Source organism: Cetorhinus maximus, chromosome 3 (genome assembly GCF_964194155.1).
Source record: "Cetorhinus maximus chromosome 3, sCetMax3.hap1.1, whole genome shotgun sequence".
Lineage (NCBI taxonomy): Eukaryota > Metazoa > Chordata > Chondrichthyes > Lamniformes > Cetorhinidae > Cetorhinus > Cetorhinus maximus.
This window is the reverse complement of record NC_135881.1, coordinates 34,733,471-34,753,620: the sequence shown is the minus strand read 5'-3', so window position 1 is coordinate 34,753,620 and position 20,150 is coordinate 34,733,471. Positions and strand designations below refer to the sequence as shown.

At 41.1% G+C, this 20,150-nt stretch overlaps 1 protein-coding gene across 1 annotated transcript in view; it reads left to right on the top strand.

The window, feature by feature from the left end:
• The window catches only part of pitrm1 (pitrilysin metallopeptidase 1), a 69,487-nt gene that overhangs the window by 13,094 nt on the left and 36,243 nt on the right, over positions 1-20,150 (top strand). Inside the window, exons 8-13 of the mRNA XM_078537429.1 lie at positions 2,776-2,902; positions 11,109-11,197; positions 12,520-12,648; positions 16,194-16,307; positions 16,951-17,047; positions 19,346-19,480. Of these exons, the coding sequence (XP_078393555.1) occupies positions 2,776-2,902; positions 11,109-11,197; positions 12,520-12,648; positions 16,194-16,307; positions 16,951-17,047; positions 19,346-19,480 (691 nt within the window). The remainder of the gene's footprint in view (positions 1-2,775; positions 2,903-11,108; positions 11,198-12,519; positions 12,649-16,193; positions 16,308-16,950; positions 17,048-19,345; positions 19,481-20,150) is intronic.

Sequence of the window (20,150 nt, the reverse complement as noted above, 5' to 3'; positions counted from 1 at the left end):
GAAATTAATGCAGCAGGGAAACTTTTAAATCTGACTATCTCCACATCTCCATCACTTGAGCATAAAATTATTTACAGACTTTTACTTAGCCGGCTTTATCTTGTTTAAATTTGAACCTTGTATTTTTGTGAGAATTTGACATTTTAGGTCAGCAAAAAAGATTTCAGCTTACACCATCCATTCTAAATTCACTTTCAGTGCCTCTAGCCTAATTAAAGGGTACTTCTATGGTTTTTAGATCCTGAACTGAAGCTTTTAATTTGTATCTAATTAAGTTGACATGTACGCAGCAGTTGTGAATTGTACGAGCAGCAGATAGGAAGTATGCTATGTGAACACCTAACCTATTCCTGTTAATTCACGGTTGTTTCTTGGTTGGAAAAAAGTTTGAATTATTCAATAGTTCAATTTAGGCAAATTTAATACAATGGCTCTTTGCCTGATTTTATTTGCATGATTTCAATTCAAATAAACAATAGTTCACACAAGTGTACCATATTCTCTCTTTCTTGCTATTAAACAATTGACAACACTTCACCTGCATGAATAAAACTTCTTAACTGCTTTGTAAATAATGTTTTTAAAATACAGAATTTTACTAGCTGCAGATCCAGTATGAGGAATGTCTATTGTATGTATCAAAATTATTGCTGGTTACAAATGCAACTGAAAAATGCCATAAGAATAAAATACAAAGAAATAAAGTACAAAGATATGAACTATTTAGGACTATATTTGAGTATCAAATTTTACAATTGAAAAAATTGCTGACTATCACTCTTGACTGTAATTAAATTTTCATGTTTTTAAATGCATATTGTAAATCGGCATGCAAGACTCTTTGAAAATATATTGAAGGCATAGAACAGTCCTCTTTTGGTTGATGTCCTTGTGGATGCTTTGATGAGATTATTGCTCATATTCCAATAACTAGTGTTCTATAATATCTAAAGAATATATGCTGACATTCCTGGCAAGTTTTTTCACTGCATCATGCATTCCACTTTTCCTGCAATATATAGGAAAGTAGCTAGCATCTTTAAATGGCTTAACCTAATTTTTTTACTTTTTTCCCCCTCCCAAAGGCATTGTCTCGTGGCTGCATTAATACTGATTACAATCTTGTACCTTGCTCTTTAGTGGAATTACTTTCTGTCACAGTTCAAATAAACTATCAAGGCTACTTGACTGGGGCATCATAGCTGAACCAAATCCTGAATCACTGGTATTCATAGACATTCAGATTTCTCCCTCACCCCACTCCCAAACTGAGGTACTGGTGGCAATTGTATGTATTACTCCTACCAGCTCTCTGGCTGGAAAAACTCAGCAGGTCTGGCAGCATCGGCGGAGAAGAAATCAGTTAACATTTCGAGCCTTCATGGCCCTTCGGCAGAACTGAAGCATAGTTAGAAGAAGGGAGAAATATAAATTGGTTTAAGGTGGGTCGGGGGGGGGCGGAGAGAGAGACATTGAGGGTGTAGTGATTGTGGAGATGAGCAGATAATCAAAAGATGTCACAGACAAAAGGGTCAAAGAGGTGTTGAAGGTGGTGACATTTGTCTGAGAAAAGTGCTAATTAAGAATGGAAGACAGGATATTCAAAGTACAGCTCTAGTGGGGGTGGGGTGGAAAGACTAACAAGGTTTTAGTTTAGATTTAAAAATAATGGAAATAGGTGGGGAAAGAAGAATCTATATAAATTATTGAAAAAAAGGGGGGGGGGAGGGGAAGGGAAGAAACGGGATGGGGATGGGGGGAGGGGGAGTTTAAGATCTACAGTTGTTGAATTCAATGTTCAGCCCGGAAGGCTGTAAAGTGCCTAGTCGGAAGATGAGGTGCTGTTCCTCCAGTTTGCGTTGGGCTTCACTGGAACAATGCAGCAGGCCAAGGACAGACATGTGGGCAAGAGAACAGGGTGGAGTGTTAAAATGGCAAGCGACAGGGAGGTTTGGGTCTTTCTTGCGGACAGACCGCAGGTGTTCCGCAAAACGGTCGCCCAGTTTGCGTTTGGTCTCTCCAATGTAGAGGAGACCGCATTGGGAGCAACGAATGCAGTAGACTAAGTTAGGGGAAATGCAAGTGAAATGCTGCTTCACTTGAAAGGAGTGTTTGGGCCCTTGGACGGTGAGGAGAGAGGAAGTGAAGGGGCAGGTGTTGCATCTTCTGCGTGGGCATGGGGAGGTGCCATAAGTGGGGGTTGAGGAGTAGGGGGTGATGGAGGAGTGGACCAGGGTGTCCCGGAGGGAACGAACGGTCCCCCCCCCCCCTAAACGGCATTCCGTAGGGATCGTTCCCTCCACAATCCCTGCTCATCTCCACAATCACCACACCCTCAATGTCTCTCTCTTCCCCTCCACCCCCCCCCCCCCCCCCCCGCCCCGCCACCCACCTTAAACCAATTTATATTTCTCCCTTCTTCTAACTATGCTTCAGTTCTGCCGAAGGGCCATGAAGGCTCGAAACGTTAACTGATTTCTTCTCCGCCGATGCTGCCAGACCTGCTGAGTTTTTCCAGGTAATTCTGTTTTTGTTTTGGATTTCCAGCATCCGCAGTAGCTTTTAGCTTTTTGTTTTTAGCTCTCTGGCTGAGGTCAGCTAACACAGCATGAGTTTCAGATTGTATTTGTAATCTTCCTGGCCTGTTTATCTGTACTTGATGAGCCATTGTGGGAGCTATTATCAAAAGTTTCATTCAATAAAAGCTAGGCCTTGCAAATACACCGATTTGTTTAGTAGTCTGCAAGTTTTATTTATACACATCTATCCTTTCAGGTTCTTTACCTATGGTGATCTGCCACTGGAGCAACACCTTAAACAAATCCAGGAAGAGGCACTTTGCAAATTCCACAAAATTGAACCTGGTACTTCAGTTCCCATACAGCCACGCTGGAGTGAACCGGTAAGTAAAGTCATCGTCTTGCTGTTTCTGGATTAATGCCTACATTTGCCTATTTAGCAGCAGTGGCTAAATTTCCAAATAATTCATTGGCTGTGAAGTGTTTTGCTGAGGATGTGAAAGGCATTATATAATTGCAAGTAACATACAAGAATTAAATTATTGAGTTTTTCATATAAATGTTAGTTTTGTGTCTAAAAAAGATTAATTTAGCCCTCGGGGGCGGTCAGGAAGCTGACTGTCGCCTGCGATTGGCACCACACCGCAATTTTATGTGAGCGGGCCGATTAAGGGTCGCCCAGCGTGGAACGCGAGCGGCAGTGCTTAGCGCTGCCTGTGCGGGTGGGGGGAGGAGGGCAAGCGGGCCTAGCGCAGCTCTGTGCCTCAGGGAGTTGAAACGCTGTTTGAAAAAACTAATGAAGAAAATAAAAATGTCATAAAACATGCCCCCTCATGTGACTCTGTCACATGAGCAGGGACATGTTTTTAATTCAAGTGTAAAATATTTATTTTATTTTTATTTGCTTTAGGAAACCTCATCCCGCCCGCGGATGAGGTCTCCTTAAAAAGTGCAAAGTCCACTTGACTTTTTAATGGCCTTAATGGGCCTCTTAATTGTTGGCGGGTGCACTGCCGTCTCCGGCGTGCGTCCGCCAACTGAAATTTCGCGGGACTACACAATGATGTCAGGTCGCTTGCCTGATGCCATCGAGCGTCATTTTACGCTTGGCCGGGTCGGGCACGCGCCCGCCTGCCAAGCTCAATATTCTACCCTAAGTTTTTTTAAAAATGCAATATTGATCAGTCACTCTGTTTAAGATTGCTGGGTCAATAATCTGAAATTTCCTACCTAACGTTATTGTGGGATCACCACAAGGCCTGCAGCGGTCCAAGAAGAATGGCCATAGCTACCAGGTCCAAATTTCTGTGCTTCTGAATCTTGCTGGTAGAGTAAGAAAGAGGAAATAATTGCGTTTGTGTTGTAAGCAAATATGCAAAGCAGCAAATGGCAGGTGACGGTTGTTAAATTGATGCATAATGTAGAATCTTCTACACGTCGATCCTATCTGAGAACATTGGCAGTCAAAGTGCTTACAGGCCTTTAGCAATGACAGTTTATATTGTTGACTTGTGTGCAAAATGAAAGTTGTCTTGTGGGGCACAATAGCCTACTTTCCAATGCAAATGGGAACATCAAATCATCTTAATCCTCTCTTGATTTTGATCTAATATTAACTTTAAAACTCTGCCTTAAGCACGCTAATTATTTATGTCCGATGTGACCATTAATAGCTCTAGAGGAGTGGCAAAGAGGCCTTAAATAATTAAACCAGCATTTGAGCACAGTATTATGAAGATTAAACCCAAAAGGTGATAAATTAACTAATTCATAAACATTTTACGCAGCTGTCACTTCTTTTTAGATTTTGCTTCGTGTTAAAAATTATACAAAAGCCCTCAGTGGCTCTGGGCATTTGTAATTGTTGCTTTGGAACAAAATAGAATCATAGAGATTAGTACCAGCCTTGGCTCAGTTTTAGCATTCTTGACTCTGAACCAGAAGATTGTGTATTCAACGTCCACTCCAGAGACATTGAGTGCAATATAGGCTGATAATTCAGTGTAGCACTGAGGGAGTGCTACACTGCTGCAAGTGTCAAATTTCAGATGAGACATTAAACCAAATCTCAAGCAAATTCTCAAGTGGAGCTAAAACATTTTATCACATTGTTCAAAAAAGAACAGGGGGTTCACTCAAAAACTGTGATTTATCTCCCTGCTGTTCCATGTTTCTCACTGCTGTTCATGCTGTGCGCATATTGGTTGCCACACTTCTAGCAGTAACTACACTTCAACGTTTCCTCTAAGCTGCGTGGGTGCATGGCTGCACAGCAATCGGGAATGTGTCATGCAGGGAACAACACATTGCACGCAAGTAACAGTTCCTTTTAAGATGTGTGCATATGTGGCCATGCGGTGATCTTCAGGGGAACAGTGTAGTGCAAGAAACAGGTCATGCACAGCAAAGTGAAATTAGAGGGAACGTTAGACATTGAAAGTACATAATTATTTGTAAAGCATGTCCTAAAGCCATGAAAAGCACTATGTAAGTGATGCTCTGACAATTGAAGAACAGAGAAACTTGGAGAGGCCATCCAGAAATGCACAAGAAAAATTAACGTAAGTTGTCTTTTCTATTTCGTGTCACAAAAAACACTTTTTAATTAATGTTCAAATTTATTCATCGCGTTTATAGTTCTGATTTTGGTGGCTTTGCTACCCATTTTGATGATAAGTGAGTGATATGTGTGCTCTGCCCAAAGGCAGATCCTTGGCTCATTGTCATCTGATGCTGTATCCTGAACCATTTTCTTGGCTGCTATTTTTTCAGTGGTGGCTTTCCATTGCCTCCCAATTACTATGGGGCAGGGGGAGGTATAGGAATCGAACACATGCTGTTGGCATTCTTCTGAAACGTATGCTAGCCATCTATCCGATTGAGCTAACAGGCTTCTCCACCCATTTTAGTAAATAAATTAAAAGTAGAGGAGGTTTTATTATTTCATGAGCTGTGAACGATGCTGGCAAGGCTTCCCTAATTCCCTTTGAAAGGGTATTGGTGAACTGCCTTCTTGAACCACTGCAGTCCATCTGATGCAACCTCAGTGCTCTTGGGAAGGGAGTTCCTGATCTTTGACCCAGTGGTAATGAAGGAATGGTGATTTAGTTCCAAGTCAAATCAAAAGAACTGGGAGTAGGAGAGGGCTATTTAGCCCATTAAGCCTGCTCCACCATTCAATAAGATCATGGCTGATCTGATTGTGACCTTAATTTCACTTTTCTTGCCTGCCCCCCAGACTCCTTTTATAGATCAGAAGTCTGTCTAACTCAGCCTTTAATAAAATCAATGTCCCAGTCTCCATGCTCCCTGTGGAAGAGAATTCTAAAGACTAGCGACCTTCTGAGAGAAGGAATTCCCCTTCATTTCCATCTTGACTGGGAGACCCTTTCTATTTAAACTGCGCCCAGTAGGCCTAGATTCCCTAATGAGCGAAAACACCCTCCCAGCTTCTATCCTGTCGCGCCCACTCAGAATCTTAAAATGTTTCAATAAGATCACCTCTCATTCTTCTAAAGTCCAATGAATAATAGGTTCAACTTGCTCATTTGACAACCCCATCATCCTAGGAATCAGTCCAATGAACCTTACCTGAATGTCTTCTAATCCAGTAGGTTAGTAAGATTACTAAAACTGTGCACAGAATTCAAAGTACAGTCTCACCAATCCCCAGTGCACTTATACAAGATGTCCCTTTTTTTTCTTATTCATTCATGGGATGTGGGTATTGCTGTCTAGGCGAGCGTTTATTGTACATCCCTAATTGCCCTTGAGAAGCCGGTGGTGAGCTGCCTTCTTGAACTGCTGCAGCCCATGTGATGTAGGTACACCCATAGTGCTGTTAGGGAGTTCCAGGATTTTGACCCAGCGACAGTGAAGGAGCAGCGACATGTTTCCAAGTGATGATGGTGAGTGGCTTGGAGGGGAACTTCCAGGTGGTAGTGCTTTGTGGGACATTCAGCTTTAGTAACAAGGCCCTTTGTTACTGTTCCTAATCTGGCACATTTGGCACTTAGGTGTCGAGTATGGAGCCTACAGCTCAGGCTTATCCTGGAGGTCCACCTGTGGTGTGCTAGCTGAAGGTTCATTGGATTAAAGCCTCCCGGGTGTCCCTGCCTCCCTGCAGTATGCCTGGGTCAGCGTCTACCCCCTCAGCATTTCCCTGTGCATGCTCATCCTCGGACTCACTGCTGGACTCACCATGTGCAACCGCAGACACTGCGTCGATGTCTTCGCCATCCACTGCGTCCCCCCTATCCAGCGCAAGATTGTGGAGCGTGCAGCATGCAACTACCATCACTGAGACATCTGGGGGGTACTGGAGTGCACCCCCTGAGCGGTCCAGGCATTGGAACTGCATCTTGAGAAGACCGATTGTTCTCTCCACCACAGCCCTTATGGAGCCGTGGCTCCTATTGTACCGCTGCTCAGCTTCTGTTCTTGGGTGGCGGAGAGGCGTCATGAGCCACCTTCTGAGGGGATAGCCCTTGTCACCCAGCAGCCAGCCACCAAGCCAGGCTGGAGCACCGAAGAGCCCTGGCACCTGGGAGTGTCTGAGGATGTAGCCGATGTGGGAGCTGCCTGGGGTACCTTGCACAGACTTGTAAAATCAGCATCCCGTGATCACACACTATCTGCACGTTCATGGAATGGAAGCCCTTCCTGTTGCTGAAGGCACCAGGCTCACTTGCTGGCGCTTTGATGGCTACATATGTGCAGCCTATTGCACCCTGGACGCGGGGGAAGCCAGCAATGGCCGCGAAGCCTCTGGCTCGCTGTGTCTAGCTTGCCTCGTCCCAATGGAAGTGGATGAAGGTCAATGCACGCCTAAACAGAGCATCTGTAACCTGCTTGACACAAGTGTGGACATCTGATTGGGAGACACCATAAAGATCACCCGCTGACCCCTGGAAGGAACCAGAGGCATAGAAGTTGAGGGCAGCTGTGAACTTTAGAGCCACTGGCATGGGGTGTCCACCCACACAAGCAGCGGAGACCTCAGGCCCTATCATCTGACAGGTATAGTTGACTGTCTCCCTTGAGAGACGGAGCCTCCTTCAGCACTGCACCTCAGAGATATTGAGGTAGCCGCTTCTCCGTCTGTATACCCTGGCAGCAGGATAGTGGCATCTTCTGCGGCCCCTTCCGCCTTAGTCCACCTCTTGGCCCTGCGCCTCTTGTGCCTGCACCTGTCCTCCAAAATGTGTCTCCCCTGGAGGCTGAATGTGCACTCCTGATCTCCTCCCCCTTCTAGCCCTCCCTTCCTCCTCAGAGGAGGTGCCTCCAGGGGACAGTTCGGCTCCCATTCTCAGGCTAACGGAAGGCTTCCTGAAACCTGCAGGCCCAAAAAAAATTTCCTCACTGCAGAGTGTTGACCTGAAGGTTAAGAGTCCAGACAAAGCAGTTGGCATGTGTTTTGAAGTATTGCGGATCACACAGGTAAGTTTCAATAACTTTGAAAAATCAGTACTTGAGAGAGCACACTTGCGACCCCAATGCGCCCTCATATCCTGCCCGTGGATGAGGTTTATACAAATGTGTCCCACCCGCCTGCCCATTGCGCCCATGCGCCAACGCAACGATTGCATGGACGCCGAAGAATTGGCATCAGTTGGTGAGTCAATGGCCTTAAGTAGCCCGTTAATTAATGGTGGGCACGCAGTGGATATCATTGTGCGCCCGCCCAACAAAATATCACAATGGCGCGCGGTGACATTGGGACACTTGCCCGATGTCACCGCGCATCATTTTACCCGCAGATGTGCAGGGCCCGCCCCCACACGCCAACGGGAAAATTCTGCCCTATATGTCTGCCACCCTCGTCCTTCTCGGTGCTAGCATTCTTTGGTTTGGAAAGTGCTATATAAGGAGCCTTGGTGAGTTCCTGCAGTGCATCTTTATACTTGATTGTCCTTGTAATAATGGCCAAGATTCTATTTGTCTTCCTAATTACTTGCTGTATCTTATCTGCATGCTTAAGTTTGTGATTCATGTACAAGGACACCCTAATCTCTTTGTACCACAGCATTCTGAAGTTTCTCTTGTTAATGGTTTGTTAATTGTATTATCAATATTCAGGATGCACAGGTGAGGGCATTGATTGATTAATGCCTTATTTTGAAGAGAATAGAAATGAAGACTTGGGACACTGCATGTTAGTAGGTAGGAGGCAGGCATAAGTAATATTCTAGATAGTAAATAAACCAACCATCAAGCAAAGGATTTGCATATAGTTTCATACTGTAATATCTGTCTCAGGATCCATTTCAAATCTTCCCATTTAAACAATAATCTGCTTTTCTGTTCTTCCTGCCAAAGTGGTCATCTTACATTTTCTCTTACATTATAATCCATCTGCTAATTTTTTGCCCACTTACTTAACCTATCTATATCCTTTTGCAGAATTAATATAGATTGTAAATAGTTCAGGTCCCAGCACTGATCCACTAGTTACAACTTGCCAACCTGAAAATCAGCCTATTACCCTGACCCTCTGTTGACTAATGGTTAACCAATCCTCTATTTCTGTGAATATATCACCTCCAATACCATGGACTATTGTATTGTAACATTTTATGTGGCACCTTATCAAAGCCTTTTAGAAATCCAAATACACTACATCTACTGGTTCCCCTTTTATCCGCCCTGATTGTCATTCTCAAAGAACTCTAATATATTTGTCAAATAAGATTTCCCTTACACAAAACCATGTTGACTTTTCATGATTGTATTATGATTTTCTAAATATCCTGCTACTACGCCCTTTAATAATAGATTCTAGCATTTTCCCAATGACAGATGTTAAGCTAACTGGCCTATTGTTTTCCGCTTTCTGTCTCCCTCCTTGAATAAAGGTGTTACATTTGCAGTTTTTCAAACCGCTGGGACCTTTCCAGAATCTGGGGAGTTTTGAAAGATTACAACCAATTTGCAGCCACTTTTTTAAGGGCCCTAGGATGCAAGTATCAGCCTCTACTTACATTAGTTTTCCCAGTACTTTTTCTGTAGTGATTGTGATTGTTTTAAGTTCCTCCCTCTCTTTTGCCTCTTGATTTTCTACTGTTATTGGGATACTTTTTGAGTCTTCTACTGTGAAGGCAGTTGCAAAATACTTGTTCAAAGTCTGTGACATTTCCTTGTTTCTAATTATTAATCCCCCAGTCTCACCCTCTAATGGACCAATGCTCACTTTAGCTATTGTTTTCCTTTTTATATACTTGTGGAAGCTTTGACTGTTTGTTTTTATATTTCTTGCTAGTTTTCTCCCATGTTCTGGTTTCTCCCTTCTTATTTTTCTAGTAATTCTTTACTGGTTTCTAATGCTTTCCCAATCTTCTGGCCTACCACTAATCTTTGCAGCACTTTATGCCTTATCTTTCAATTTGATACCATATTTAACATCATTAGTTGGCCAGTGATGTTGCATCCTTCTCATGGTGTCTATTTTTCTCAGTGGAATATATCTTTGTTGAGAGGTGTGAAATATTTTCTTAAATGTCTGCCACTGCTTCTCTACTCTCTCACCTTTTAACCTATTTTTCCTGTCCAATTTAGCTAACTCTGTCTTCATATCCTTGTAATTGCCTTTATTTAAGTTTAAGATACTAGTTTTAGACCTGCATTTCTTACCCTCAAATTGAATGTGAAATTCTGCCAAGTTATGATCACTCTTGCTTAGAGGATCCTTGATTATGAGGTCACTAATTAACATTGTCTCATTACACATTATTGGGTCTGTAATAGCCTGCTCCCTGGTTGGTTCCAGAATGGCACTGTTCTAAGAAACTGTCATAAATACACTCATCCTTCAGGCTATCTTTGCAAATTGGATTTGTCCTATCTATATAAAGATTAAAATCACCCACAATTATTGCAGTAACTTTCTTACAAGCCATACTTATTTCTTGATTTATACTCTGTCCTACTTTGTAACTGCTGTTAGAGAGCCTATAAATTGTTGTCACCAGTGACTTTTTTCCGTTGCTATTTCTTACCCCCATCCAAACTAATTCGACATCTTGATCTTCTGAACCAAGATCATTTTTTTCACTACTATGCTCATCTCACCCTTTTATTAATAGAGCACCTCCTTTTCCTTTCTTCCTGTCCATCCGAAATGTCAAATACCTTTGAATATTCAGGTCCCAGTCTTGGTCATCTTCCAATCACTCTCTGTAATGGTTCATATCATACATTCATTTATTTTTCTGTGCTATCAGTTCATCCACCTTGTTATGAATGCTGCATGCATTCAGATGAAGAAATTTTAATTATGTCTTTTACCAATTTTCCCTACTCTGACATTATTTGCAGCTGCTCTCTTATGTTTGCACGCTCTGTCTCTTCCTGTTCACCCTCTGGTTATCATTATCTGTATCACTACTCTGTGGCATTGCCTTGCCCATCCTCTTTAACTTTCCAAGGATGGTGTGCGGTGTGTAAAATAATGAAGGAAGCTGTAAATTTTCATTGGGTACTACTTATACCAATGATGGAAATAGATTATCAGCCTTACCAAAGTGATAAATATCTCCTTTTTTTAATAAATATGCAATATAATATTTTGATTTTTGTGGTATTTTTTTCTAGAGGGAGTGTCATGTTACTTGTGGGCCTGACTCAATGGCTCCTGATCCCACCAAACAAACCACCTACAGTGTGAGCTTCTTATTGGGCGAGTAAGCATATTTATAATTCAATTCCTATTTCTTTCTTGGTCAGTACAAAACTATACATTATATTAAACATCCTATTATCCTAATCCATTTATGACATTGACCCTAATGTGTTAACTCTTTTTCCTTTGCCACATGATACTGGGACTTAAGTCTCTCCTCTAATTACATTAAATTGTGCAGAGCATTTAGAGCATTCCATAAATTCATTCTGCATTTTCAGTAGCATTACTCAAAGTATTGAAAGGAGACTTGTATTCTGCAGCTATTTTTATGATTAATGTACAATTTCACTGATTTTAATCAATCTCCTTTCTCTAAAGAAGTTTTGCAATTCAGAGTTCAAATTCATTTAATTTCCTGTCGAATATGATCAGCGAACTTACTGGAAGTAACAAAATTATTTGCTAAACTTGCAGTAATTCACGAGAAACTATTACAAAGAATTGTTTATGTCCTATTTTAAAATAATTGGAATATGCTTGTATGCATCCCTTAGCTCTTGTCTGATCTGGAAAATGGCTTTAGAGTTCTTCCAAACATCCTGGCTGTAATTTATATATTAATTTTCATCACAATAGCCTAAGATGTTCCGAATTCCTTTTTTACTTGCTATGGAGGGGACTGCATAGCCTTTTTCCATTCCTACATTCATATGGTGTGAGCAATTTCCATAATTCATGTTACTGTTTTTTACCCCATTTAAAACCTAACTTAGTCAATTTCCTTTGCTTTTTCTGCACTTCATGCATTTGCAGATGTATTTTGAGTGTATTTTCTTTAAGACATATTGAAGTTTGTGCACTTTAATCTTTCACACCTGTTGTGTACTGTGTTACTTCTAACCAACACCATGGATACTTTTCTGTAATGTAGCCAAAAATGGTAGCCAATTTACATGCAATATGATCAAACAAACAGCAATGAGATTAGAAAAAAAGATGTATTTGTGATGGCTAATGAAGAAATATTGCTAGGAGACCTCACCTGCTCATCTTTGAATAGTGCCACGAGATGTTTTATACCCATCTGGGAGATTAGACAGAGCCTTGGGTGCTTTCTTTTGAATGTGAGATTAAAATATCACTGCAGTGCACCATCAATACTAATTGAAGTGTCTGTCTGGATTATGTGCTGAAGTCTCTGGAGTGGGGCTAGAATCCATGACCTGATTCATCTGAGGGTGTTAGCAGTCAGTGAAGCCTATTAAATTAAGTAGTTCTATGGCACTGAAAAGTAATATATTAAGAACATCATTTTCATGTGGCTGAAGAATGTTTGAAGATTATTCCAAATGTATGTTTTACTGCAATGTCTTCCTATAGCATCACCGATAGCTTTGAAGCATTCACACTGAATCTTTTGTCATCTCTGCTGGTATCGGGACCCAATTCTCCCTTTTACAAAGCTTTGATTGATGCCCGGATTGGCACTGACTTTGCTCCTGTTGTTGGGTAAGTGATTAGTTTTGACGTATTTTTTGTTGTTTTTGATTTTAAACTAAATCATTATTTTAATAAATAGAATTAAGATTAATTATAATCTTATGTAAGATTGCTGTAGGTCCTGCTAAATAAGTCAGTCGGTTTTTTTTCAGCGCCAACTTTCATGTTTGGGCCTATATTTGGCATATAAATCGACCCTTCCTTTTCTGCTAAGAAATGGTATACTTACATTGGGAGTTGGCCTCAATTTTTCACCTCAGAAATGCATATTTTACCCACCTAGTATGTCAGTATATGGGATCAAGCTGATGATAGTGGTTGAACTGGGTATTTAAAACATGCCCACACAGAGCAGGGGGCACGTGGCAAACGTTAAACAGAAAGGGGCCCTCCAGCAAAAGGAATGAAGTACGAAACTGGTTTCAACCTAAAAGCTGTAATATTTGCTAACTCTTCAATAAGTGTGCTATAGTGAAGCATTTCAGTGTTAGTGAAAAGCTGGTGCGAGAATGGAAGAAGGAATCCGCCTTGTAGAAGACATCCAAGATCAAATGCGGCATGAGAACCAGGACCCTTCACTGGCCTGATCTTGAGAAGCGTGTATTGGAATGGGTCCTCAAACTGTCAGAATGGCTACATTGTCATCAGAAATGCAATGAGTATATATGCACTTAAGCAGACCAAATCAAACTTTGAGTCCAGCAAAGCTTTCAGAGCAACAGCTAGTCGGTGTAACAAAAACAGAAAATGCTGGAAAAGCTCAGCAGGTCCAGCAGCATTTGTGGAAAGAAAAACACAGCTAACGTTTTGAGTCCGTATCACTCTTCTTCAGAGCTAAAGAGAAGTAAAAATGTGATGAAATTTATACTGTTTAAGGTGGGGTGGAGCAGGTGAAGCTGGATAAGAAGGCCAGCGATAGGTGGGGGCAAAGGAGAGATTGACAAAGATGTCATGAACAAAGGGACAAAGTGGTGTTAATGGTAATGGTACTGGCTAAACGAGGTGCTGATGGTGGCGTTCAGGTAAGAAAGCAGAATGTGATAAAAGCAGGACTCTTGGAAAAAACAAACGTGAACGAGTGACAGATGGCCCTTGTGGGGGTGGAGTGGGGGAGGGGACAGTGGTTGGGGGAAAAAGATCGAAAATAGGATAAAAGTTGGGGATAAAACAATGAATAAAAATGAAAATAAAAATAAGTGGATAAAAAATAAAAATTAATATTGAAAAAGGGATAAAAAGGGGTGAGGTTGGAGGATTATCCCCTTTTCTCAATACTCATTTTTATTTTTTATCCACTTTCATTTTTATTTATTTTCATTTTTATTCATTGTTTTACAAATGAATAAAACATTTATTAAAAAAGAAAAAAGTGAACTATATGACATTACTGCTTCATCCACGACCATACCTTTACAGATGTGTACAGATTTTTAAAGGTAACACAAGTTATAAAATCTATCTTGCACTCTAATGTTCACAATAAGTATACAGCTCATGTAAACCAATAGGTGACTTGTGGTTGGAGACACACCACACTCCAAGATCAAGTGACAGATGCCATGGATCTCTCACCAGCCCCCCCAGATGCTCGTCATACTGTGAACCAACCGGTCTCACTTTAACTCTGTCTTTCACACAAGGGTTCTCAATCTCCACTGTTGAAGAACTCACCTTGGAATCTCCTCCCAAACGACACTTTCTTGTGGATGTCTTCAGCAAGGATCTACCTCCAGGATTTCGACCTCTCTTTCCGATGTTCTTCTCTCTTGGATCGTCATATGTATTCAAGCTTCACCTTCCATGCGCTCTCTCACATACTCAGCCATGCCAACAGAACCACTGCTTCACAGGCCCATCGTAAGGAGTCCGAACCTTTGGCTGTCTCCTTGGGTCTTCTGGCTTCTTGCAAGCCCACTTTTATTCCAAGCCTGTTCCCAGCAGCTCTGCTTTTAACTTTGAGCCTTTTCCTCTGCTGCTCACTGTTAAATTCACTTAACAGGAACTTTTCCAGATTCTTGTTCATTTCCTTTGACTAGAAGGCCTTCTTGGGACCACCTTTCTGTCCCACAGCCTGGTTTTGGGACCTTTCTCCTTTGTTCTGACACCGTTCTGACTTCACCCTGTGAATCCAAATACCAACTGAACTAAAACTGCTTTTTGTTTCTCCCTGGCTCTCTGGGTCTCTCTCTCTCTCTGGACCCCTGTTGCTAGGCAACAGTTTTTTTTTCTACCTTGTGTTTATTTTAACTTCCCTAAACTAATAACCCCCTTAGTAACACAACTCTTCACTTCAAGAGTCGTAAAACCTCATTAAAAATGCACATTATACAAACAGGGCCTCAGACTTGCCGGCTTCATCTCACAGAGAAAAACAAAATGAAACTAGACCCAGGTTTCACCTTTTTAACACACACAATCAAAAAAATATATTAAATTTAAAGCTATAGCTTACTCCTAACACGCAGAAATAGAAATATAAATTACTTAAAACTGTCTCTAGCTCTGAACTCTGCCCTGCTTCATGTTTTGTCAGCAAATCGTGGAATGCTATTAATGCACAAACTATCAGATCATTCAAAAAATACATAATATCCAATTCATTGGATGGAGAGGAAGATGATTTGCTGTAGAATGATGATTCCGAAACTGAAAGTGGTGTCCCTGACCCAGAGTAGGATCCTTATGATGATGCCATATCCAAAGTTTTCTTTTGTTTATGCTCTCATAGGTTGTGGGCGTTGCTGACAAGGCCAGCATTTGTTGCCTGTTCCTAATTGCCCTTGAACTGAATGGCTTACTAGGCCGTTTCAGAGGGAAGTTAAGTCAACCACCTTGATGTGGGTCTGGGGTCACATGTAGGCCAGACCAGATAAGGACAGCAGATTTCCTTCCCTAAAGGAAACAAAAAAGGACATTAGTGAGCCAGATGAATTTTTACGACAATTGATAGTTTTATGCCACAGTAACGGAGACTAGCTTTATATTGCAGATTTATTAATTGAATTCATATTCCACCAGCTACAATGGTGGGATGAACCCATGTCCCAGAGCATTAGCCTGGGCCTCTGGATTATTAGCCCAGTGCCATTACCGCTACACTACTGTCTCCCCAAAGTGACTCGAAATGAACTTAATGAACTCTTTGCTTCAGATGTGGAAGACAATGAATTTGATAGTTTTTATAACATTTTGATTGTGGTTAAAGGGATCCTTGTAGAATTAATTTATTCAATAAAATATGTCACATTGCTTTAAGTTGAATTACCATTGTTATTTTGCCACGTTTCAAAATGGCAGCCGCCTATAGCACACTCAGCAGTTCACATTTTATACTCTGTGTAAGTTTTTGGAAGGCTTCTTCGAGGCTTCAGGGGTCAACTTATACACCGTGATCTATGGCATATAAGATTATAATTAATAAATAAGATAATTCAATATGAAACTGCTTGTGGAATAGAGGTAAAGTTTAATTTCAAAAGAAATTGCCAAATAAAATATCACCTGGGTTTTTTGGCTTCAGTGGTCACGTATAGTAAATGTGTTTTGTTTTCCAGATATGATGGCAGCACAAGAGAGGCTTGCTTCAGTGTGGGGCTGCAGGGCATCGCAGAACAAGACGTTAAAGCTGTGAAACAGATCATCACCAAAATAGTAGATGAAGTAATTGAGTATGTAACCTATTATATAAACTTAGAGTTAATGGTTTCATTACAGTAACACAGCATGATGGAGTTAGAGCATGTAATTGTGCAGAGATACCACACATTTGGGTTCCTTTCCAGTCTCTGAGATCTCAATTTCCCTGCTGTGGGATATTGCTGAGGAGAGGGCATTGGCTTTTTCACTGGAGGAAAGACACTTGGAAGAATAGTTAATCGGTCTTCTGCACTTCCTCCTGTCTGGATCAAACGTTTTAGATGGAAATTTGCCATCAGGTGTGCTGCCAAAGAAAGCCTGAAAATTGGGGTGCGAAAATCATACTTGACAATGTATTATGAAATATGTATTTATTACATCTTTCCATATGCTAACCAGGCTCGAGGCCAATATTAGATGCACTCGACTCTCAGTGACTTTCCTGCAGCTCGAATACAATGGTAGACCAGCACGACTGAATTTCTTGGCATAAATGATTGAGGAAAAAGCAGTAGTCTGTTTGACAATCACTGGATAGTCTTGATAGTTGGTCATGATATAGATTTGACATACTTGTCAGAAACATAAATTATTATTATAAAGATTTGTTTGATTTGCACATGATTAAAATCCATTCTTTCTTCAGAGAAATTTCTCTTTTTTGTTAAATGAAAGGAATGGTTTTGAAGAAGAGAGGATAGAAGCACTCCTTCACAAGATTGAAATTCAGTTGAAACACCAGACCACTCATTTTGGGCTTGCATTGGCATCAGTAAGTTTTCTTGTTTACTTCAGCCACAGGATGGCGTTCTAACCAGACATTGCCACACTATTGCTTACAATGTATTGAGAATATTACCACAAGATGGTGCTATAATCGAACTAATCCATAATATGCTGTTCAGTGGTGCTCAGTGCGACCCAAATCTGTTAATTGTGAAGTGTTCAAGACAACATTTTAGAGCGGCTGGAATTAATTTTTCAGCTACACATGATGTTCAGCAGCAATGTGTCTGCAAAAATTGGCTGAGAGATAAAAATTGACTGAAACAAAAGCAAATTGTCAGTAAACATTTTTCAGACTGGGGATAAGTATAAAGTGATGTCCCCCAAGGATTGGTACTGGGACTACTGCTCTCTAGTATATATTATTGACCAAGATTTGTATACAGGGCATAATTTCAACATTCACAAATGACAAGCTTGGAAAGGTAATAAACAATGAGAAAGATAATAACAAACTTCAGAAGGACATAAATGAAATGGGCAGACATATGGTAGGTGCAGGAAAGTGTGAAATTATGTATTTTGGAAGGGGAGATGAAAAAAGATAGTATAAAATAAATTGTACAATTTTAAAGGTAGTGCAGGAACACATACGCACAAGATGGCAAGACAAGTTGATAAAGCTGTTTTATTTTTAAGTGTATGGAATCCTTGACTTAATAAATAGAGGTATAGGTGTCATTCTAACCCCCATGCCATGTGAAAGGCTAAAAGAAACATGACCAAACTGACCACTCTTGGTTTTAACAGAGACAGGTTGGGGAACACTTTTGGAAGGTGGGTTGTTCACTAAAATAATTTGACGGGTGAGGATGCCTCTAATTGAACTTAGACTTTGGCTTTAGCTCTTTCAGGCTTTTCAGGAAACCTGGCAGCTGAAGGGATGTAATTCTATGATTCCTCTGGATGTACAACGCTGCTTGTGAGGCACAATATTAATGTTCTGAACTTGGACATAATTTCAAATTGACAAACTTACCTACATACAATTGATACCCCCCTCTCCACTGTCTCGATGCCCCAAATTCAGATTTGCCTTTGCTTTGCCACCTGGTTGCTTTCCCATTCAACAGCCAGTTAGACTGTCAGTCCTGCTGACTGTGGCTGGGAAACCCATTGTACAATTTAAAATGAGCCCTGCCATTAAATTTGTTCCTCACAAATGGCCACAAAATGCAAAAGCAAGGAAGTTATCTGTTCACTAGTTAGAACTTAATCATGTCCAATTCTGGGCTGCACACTTAAGAAAGGATGTCAAGGCATTAGAGTGAGTGGAGTGGAGATTTACCAGGTTGGTATGAGGGATGAGGGAATCCAGTTATGTGGAGAAACTGAAGAATTTAGGATTGTTCTTGGAGAAAAGAAGATTAAGGGAAGATTCAGTGGAGGTGTTCAAAGCTTAGGGGTTTTGATGAGGAGATGGAGAAAAACCCTACCACTGACAGAACGCATATGCCACCTTTTGCCATGTTTGTTTAACTTGTCTTGCACTCACTCACTGCCCAAGAGGAAGAGGAACTCCCACCTTGGCAAACTTCTCCATGAGTAAATATATAGGCATTGGGGCCTGGCTGGAACACTTTTTCCCAAATATCTTACTGCAGAGTCATAATTTCAATCAGCTGCTTATCCAACACAAGAACTATGATATAACTCCTGAGATCCAACTCCTTTGCTAATAGCCATCCTTATGGTTCTTTATCAAGTGTTGTTGGAAGTGATGACATACATTATCAGATTATTTTCATCCGCCATTTTAGACACTTCCTCGAGCCAGTGAGGTACTGTTCCTAAATCTACTAGAATATTTGATACCCAGGAAAATGGAATGTTTTTGTACTAAAAAAGCAAGAGGGCGTATTTTTATTAAATGGGCGGTGGGGTCGGGGTCCATTGCTTACCCATTCTATTTATACATCTAAAATACATTTCCTTATGCAATAATTACAAAGCAGTAATATGAATTATAGCAGGTAAGGCATGCAAGATAAACTGATCTGGATTATGCTGCATAAGTAAATCCCAAACTCCTGCAGCACTTGTGTAGATTGTGTATAAACATAGGGCGGAAGCACAAACCTCAATAACTAATCTTCAGTTTTGAAAGTTAAATTGTCTTACTGGATAACAAAATATCTCATTTAGAGTTATATAATTGCTTGAGTTTTTTTGATTGAAACAGGGTTTTTATAGATCTGACTTCATTCTAATTTAAGTTGCCAATAATTAAAAGTTTACCCTTAACAGTTGATCTTGATTTTTCTGCTTTGTTTCTGGTATCTAGCATGTTGCTGCAAACTGGAATCATGATGGCGATCCTGTAGAGATGCTGCAGATCAGTGAAAAAGTGGCTAGGTTTAGACAAGCATTGAAAGATGACCCACACTTCTTACAAGATAAAGTCAAGCAGTATTTCAAGGTAAATGCATAGGCATTGCTGTGAGCTGATTTGGGATCTTTGGCTACAGCTGTTAACCTATTTCAATTTCAGCTGTGTATTCGGTTCACCTCAAGTGTTGTGCTCAGCCAGTTTTTCAATAGTGAAGACCACCTATATAAACTAGAGAAATTGTTGCTTACAAGTTGAGTACATGTTTTCATTTGCACGCTAAACATCATAGCCTGAATTTTGCGCTCGTCGTGTGCACGCAATCGGCGGAGCAGACACGATATGCGCTTCTTGCTGCGATCACAACTGACAGTCGATTTCATGCTGGCTGGCCAGTTTAACTGGCAGCCAGTGTGAAACGCGCGCTGAGAGGCTCAGCGCTGCTGGGTGGAAAGGGCGGGAAGAGGCGTGGGCACAGAGACAAATGAGGGCACAGGCAGACGGTTTACAACGATTTCCCTGAAGGCTGACAACTGCTGTGGAGCTGCCTCAGGGAGCTACAGTATTGCTGGAAGAATATTTGCACACAAAAAATGCCGCACACTGTCCCTAATGCAACTACAAACAACTGATAGTAGTACTCATAACTCCTCCACCTTCAAACATCTGGGCATTTTGTCCTGCCCTGGAATGAGAATGGTGCACAATCGTGAAGGTAGCCTGGCCGATTGGCCTATGTCCCATGCGTAAAAGCACACAG